Source organism: Mya arenaria, chromosome 9 (assembly GCF_026914265.1).
Source record: "Mya arenaria isolate MELC-2E11 chromosome 9, ASM2691426v1".
Lineage (NCBI taxonomy): Eukaryota > Metazoa > Mollusca > Bivalvia > Myida > Myidae > Mya > Mya arenaria.
The window spans coordinates 54,591,294-54,597,856 of NC_069130.1; the positions used below are offsets into that span (position 1 = coordinate 54,591,294).

The 6,563-nt window shown below is 32.1% G+C and overlaps 1 protein-coding gene across 1 annotated transcript; it reads left to right on the top strand.

The window, feature by feature from the left end:
* The first annotated feature begins 1,512 nt into the window (after nt 1-1,512).
* On the top strand, nt 1,513-4,240 carry LOC128245361 (cytoglobin-1-like). The gene is made up of 3 exons (XM_052963494.1): nt 1,513-1,787; nt 2,430-2,655; nt 3,279-4,240. Exons 1-3 carry the CDS (start codon nt 1,567-1,569, stop codon nt 3,411-3,413), a joined length of 582 nt encoding a protein of 193 aa, XP_052819454.1. The 5' UTR covers nt 1,513-1,566; the 3' UTR covers nt 3,414-4,240.
* The last annotated feature ends 2,323 nt before the right edge of the window (nt 4,241-6,563 follow it).

The window sequence follows — 6,563 nt, forward strand, 5'->3', positions numbered from 1 at the left end:
CAGAAAAGGAAACCCAACAACGAATTTTAAGCAAGAAACCATTATTTACAAACAATCTCGTAACAGAATTTTCAAATAACTCACATGAAAAGTTAAATACCTAGAATAACAAATGATGTAAAAATGTTCACAATATATATTCACTGATGCTAGTATTTTTGATTGGCCATTATAATTAAAGTCAACATGAGATACTGAAATATGCGTGCATTATTAACATTCAACGATCCTTTAGAAATTATTCCCACAAATGGATGACAGGTTCTTTTATTTTAAGAGCATATTTAATATTTAAGAAATGTTTAAGAACTGGTGACATTTTTCAAAGATTCAAATTCATTCAAATACCATTAAGACTTGTAGATTAATAATTTCAACCAATTTCCAAATGTAAGACTAGTCTCTAGAGTGCCCCTCTGTCAGCGCATTTCTCCTGAGAGGAACACAAACAACACTATTTTTTCTGCTTTCCCCATTAAAACGGGAACAAATCTAAGCAATCAACATATTGATGAATTTTATAAACCGTACTGTCTGTGCAGGCAAACAACTACTGAAACCATAACTCATCAGTAAAGATCAATTCCGAACCAAAATGGCGAATGTGTATAAATATATAATAACAAATACAAAAACTACATTTGAAAAATTGTTGAAAAATACACTTTGTTCAAATTTCTCTGTCGACACAAGGTACACACTAGTGGTTCTAAGATTAGGTTCCCATCAATACTGTAATGGAAATTCCGATATTTGATTGTGTTATCAGATACTTAATCAGAAAGAAACCTGCTTTATGTTGTATCCACTTTAGTCTGAAATAGACATTGTTTAGGTTTCCCGAGATTAATAAACTCACCAAGGTCAATCGAATGTTTAACTTTGTTTTAATCACCCGAAAGAGCCAAATATAAATAGTATTGCGTCTTATTATTGCTAAAAGGGTACTAACGAGTGATTATACCAGGATTTAAGTACTGTTCAATCGAAGACCAAAATATGTATGTATGCTAATGTATGCGATGTTTTCAGTGTGGCTTGCTTTACATAATACACTGTCCTCCACCAAACTTGTTCAACTTATTGTGTTTATCATGATATCATGATGTTGGACTATCCAGGTACCATTTATTATTCTACATGTTTAATGTAATCAATGTCTACCGAATATTCTTTAGATAGAAACAGCATGAAAAGTTTATTTACTAGACAAAATACCATACACTACAGCGATGTTTACCGATATGTTGCAGGGGGGTTTATGATAATACTACTAAAGGCCAGTAGGAAACCAGCGCAACACTCTTATTTAAAATCACGGCCACGGCGAAAACCAATAACTGTACCAACCGACGTGAGTTCAGTGAATATATATTGGAAAATATTGAGAAACAGCACGAGACGGATATTAGCGGGCATCATTTTGCTTCTAAAATGATAGCGACTGAATGGTATCGCATCCTTTCCAATAAAATGGTCCTAGTAACTACAGTTTAAAAATTGTTTTTTTTATTTAAGTGTACAGTCAAGTTGGATATAACTTTAATTGTTTTATTAAGATTAAAAATGTCGCTTTTGAAGCGCATTAAAAGGTCTGTGACTGGATCTTCACAAACTAGTGAAAAGAAACTTGCTGTGATAAGGAGTAAAAATAAGGAAACTTTAACCGCGTTTGATCCTCAAAATCCGCCGCCTGAAATAAGTGCGCGAGATGTTGAGATTCTTAAAGAGTGCTGGAAAATAGTTCAACAGAATGTTGCAGAAGTTGGAATAATTACCTTTGTGGGGTATGTGTTTGGTTGAATAAAATGTTTGTATAATGTGTTAATTGGATTTTTGTTCTGATCCTTTCTTGAAGTCAGAGTACGTTATACATTTAACTTAATGTATTAATTTGATCTATTGATAAATACTCTGTGAATGAAATTTAAATGTTTTTTACTTGTATTCATTTTTTTTAATTTTATTAATCCATCACATGTCATTTGTAACATCGTGTTCACCTATAAATTGTTTTTATTTTAAATTGTTCTTGTATTCATTATTATTTTTTTCAATTGCACTTATATTTAATGTATCAGTAGAAAATGTTGGTTCGTCGAATGCATTTTTTTAAGAAAGTTAAGGTTGTTCAGCCATGTTGGGAAACTTAAACATTGCGATGGTCATGGCATAATCCTTTTAGAGATTCACACAGAATGCTTGTAATGACATTCTCATTTACAACCCTTTGAATGTTCTTATATATTAAAAATTGTCAATGCGATTTAAAAAAAAAACAACAACATGGAATAAGTTACTTTTATTTGATTTTAGATCAATCTTTATTGTTGCAAATGTTCCTAGAAAATTTTACGTCTACATTGCAAAATGCATGAAATGAATGGTATTAACATAAACTATACGATTGATTGGTTGTTTATTTACAGCCTGTTTGAGACCCATCCAGAAGTCCACGATGCTTTCATGTCATTCCGAGCAATTAACACTTCTGACCTCGAATACAATGCAATTCTTCGTAAACATGCACTAAGAGTAATGGGGACTGTGGACAAGTGTATTTATAGACTTGATAACAGGGACAAGCTACGAGAGCTCATGACGGAGTTGGGAATTCGTCACAAGAATTATTCCGTGAAAATTGAATTTATCGAAGTAAGTTTATACCTTAGACTAGCAATTATATATATTGTTTTTCGATCCTAAAAAAACGTCAAAATAAATATCAGCAATGCAGCAAAGCCATTTCTTCTGTGATGTTCGTCCTACCATCCACACATTTCCCACAGTATTTACTATTAAAGGATAGAGCACAGAAATACAAATAGTTGCGTAATGATTAATAGTTACGGGTGCAGCATTGGTATGATCAGGAGTGTAAATATGTTCACAAGCTCTCGACCGAACACCTGATTCAATAAATCGTTGATCTACTTTTCCTAAACATTACTGCTTTACAAATCGAAGAGTATTGATTACTTGTAGGTCACACGTGGTTTTCAATGATCAACATTCGACGATAATATTTGCACTAAATATTCTGAATTGCAGTTTCACAAAACCATGTCAACGGTAAATCTTACACATCAAACATATCTAGATGGGAATTTTATTAAACCCGGAAGATTAATTAAATCACGTACTCATTTCTTGAAAGCGGTGCAAGGAAAGAATAACCCAGCATCGAAATATCAAACTTTAGCTTATCATACCTAGGCCCATTTGCATATGCCCATCTACATGTACTAATTTTACATGATTGTATGTATTATTTGCAGCTAATGGGTCCCCAGTTCATCAGCTCAATCAAGCCCCATTTGGAAACATTGTGGACAGACGAATATGAGGGCGCCTGGGAGAATTTATTCAAGCTGATGTGCTACTACATGAAAAAGGGAATGTGCAGTATATAATCAATGTGTTTCAGTTGAATTTCAGGGCAGCGCTTTGACCTTTTAGACCTTTGGTCATGTATGCACAAACGAATTTTTAAATAACATTTCAAGCACTTACACGATACTAAAAACTCGCAAAGGCATTATGATTTCAAGCAATTGAAAGATACAGGAAAGATAATAAAAATAAGTATTTTTTTGCGCACATCTCCAGTTAAGTTTTGTCTAATACAAAATAAACATAAGTGTAACCAAAAGTCTTACCACTTAACTATAACTGTAAAACTAAATTCATTTTGTTCACCTGAAAAAAACAACAAATGTTTAGTGTACTAATTTGAAATAGATACAACGGAATAATTTTTGAATTCTTACGTTTAACATGTGTTTCAGGAATGCGCCTTTCTTAGGTAGTTAAACGATAATTACAGTTTAGTACAATTGTCCTAACCAACATATCAGTGTGCATAGTGCCTGTCAGTTTTGTAGTTATCATCGTATTATTGATTGACTAAAGTCGCTTAGGTTGATATAATACTAAAACATCTTGTCAAACATTGTGTGAGGAATTTATTCTTAGCCATTAAAAGGGTCATCGATGGTGCATAACTTATGTGTAAACAATGCCTTTGGAGAATTGTGTTGTTTTATTATGGAATAAGATGAACAACATTGTCAAGAGACTACATTAGTGGATTATATTCATCTATAGAGGGGTGTTTCTAGAAACAGTCATTCATATTGTCTAGCCTTCAAGCTATTGACTTATAGTGTTAATTCAGTGCATTTATTTTGTTGTAGTTTAATTGTTGACAGTATTGTGTATATATATTGTCATATTTACATTTGCCAACTTTTGAAGACAATTTAACAAGGCATCAGACATACTTTTAATTTATTTTCATCTGTGTCGTGCAAACATGGTGCCGTTCTATGTTAATGAATATTAAACTATACATATGTAATATTTTGCTTTTTTAATCTATTAAATGAGTTTTAAATTAGAACTTCTTACTTATTAACACGTTAACCTATCTGTATTTATACAAGATCGACGAACGAAAGTGGAATGATACGGGTAGTTAAGGAACGTAAAATCGTTTTGTTATTTTTATTTCAAAGCAATACAAAATATTAAATAACTTGTATGTGTTTAAATAATGTCTTCGAGAATTTTAAATTTCGTGAAACTGGCCAAAACTACGAAATCGTGGAAAAAGGGCCTCGCGAAAATGACAAACTTCATTATTAATTGAAATATCCATCAACCTTATTGAAACTTGTTTGTCACTGGGCTTGCTCTTATTTTTACATTTAATTCATGTAACCATTTTATCCGATTTAAATGTTTCGTTTACATCGTCAACAGGCAAGGTATTTACGGTCAAAATTATTATTAATAGGATTTAAAATGAAATGTATAAATATTTTGACATGCATGTTTGATAATGTGCAATAACGTGCTCCAATTATAATATAGTGATTTATGGTTTTATAATTGAACTTTACCCGGAAGAAACATTAACAGCGTTTCCATCATTTGTAATAGAATGTGTGAGTACCCGCTAAATGTCACTGCATTAGATTGAGCAACTGTGCTTGACAAACCGTTCACTGGAAACAGTTATCTTAAAAAACAGGTAAATGTCCATAAATGGAATCATTTGTATAGGTTGTTTTTTAGAAAATTGTATTACTCAGCCTTCGGCATTATAAAGCAAATATATATTATATTATATATATTACGTTATTATATATATAGGTTATAGGTACTTTAACATAAGATTCAATTCGGGTGTTAAATGATCACTTCTGAGCTTATTTGATATTTTCCAATAATGCGATGACAGGATGTTCAAACTTTGCCAAAGTATGCATTCTAAAGCTAGCAATGTCTTAAGTTAGGTTTCACAGTTTTATGGAAGTTGCAATTAATTCATTGGGATTATGTCCCTGTAAAAGTCAGCGATCGGAATTCGGACTGGTAATAGACAATTTTGGCTCCATAATAACAATCAATGCGCAAGGTCTTTTACAATTGTCACGTGATTAGAAAACGCGGTAAGTTAAGTAATTGTTACTTCAACCAGAGCCCCGTTTATTGTGATAATTATTTCAATCAAGAGGGTTGTGGGTCACGTTACTGTTTGAACCATGTAGTCAAGAACAACTGTAGCGTAACGCTACGGAACCCTCAAAGTGTCCAACTAGAACTCATAAGTCAACTTTGAACATAAAGACACTATTTCCCAGCTCCATGTTTTATTCAGTCATAACAATTCACATAGTTCGAATAAGACTTTAAACAGACACGATCTGGCTAACTCCAGCTCGCCCCAAAACCTAACTTCTTTCACAGCGAAATGTTCTTACCATATACACCAAGATCATACGTCAGAACGTGACTATCAAGATGATACAGCAATTAGATGTGAAATCTAATATAGCAAAAACGTGCGCATAAATATATATTTCATTAATAATAATGTTTCTCATTCCAGCAAATTACCAAAACATGCCACATTAAAACCACCGATTACCCTAACTAAATGTTTTAAATGGTCACATTCCATTAGACGCCCATATTTTTGTGACAATAATATGACACGATGAACGCTTATTCACATTTTATTACTCATTAGTTCTGACTTAAGTCTGCGCTAATGTGACCATTTACTTTTACTATGACTATTTGCATTGTTAAATATATGTTAGTTAAATGTATGTAAAATAAAATGATCTTGAACTTTTAAACGAGACTCTGTTATTTAAATTATTCAACCAAAGTTCAATAAATATTTTGTTTTGTAAGTGAATAGCGAGGAAATTCAGCCGCATCAAAATACTTGTTACCGTTCCAATATTGGAGTTAATTTGTAGAAGAAAACAGATTCCATTCTTATACTTGGTACAAGAACCAATTCATCATTTCAGAAATTATAATATTTACAGCTTACTACCCTTTTTTGCTCGTGATTGTGTTGCGTTGTGCATACACCGTTTGTCTACTTTATATTTTTATACCCATATATATTTTCTATACCCATAGATAATTTCATGACCTACTCAAACCCTGATTATCATTCATTTAAATTTGCTACATTAAAACATATTGTTAAAACAAACGATCAGTTATATCGAGAATTATGTTTTAGTTCTCTGAATGTG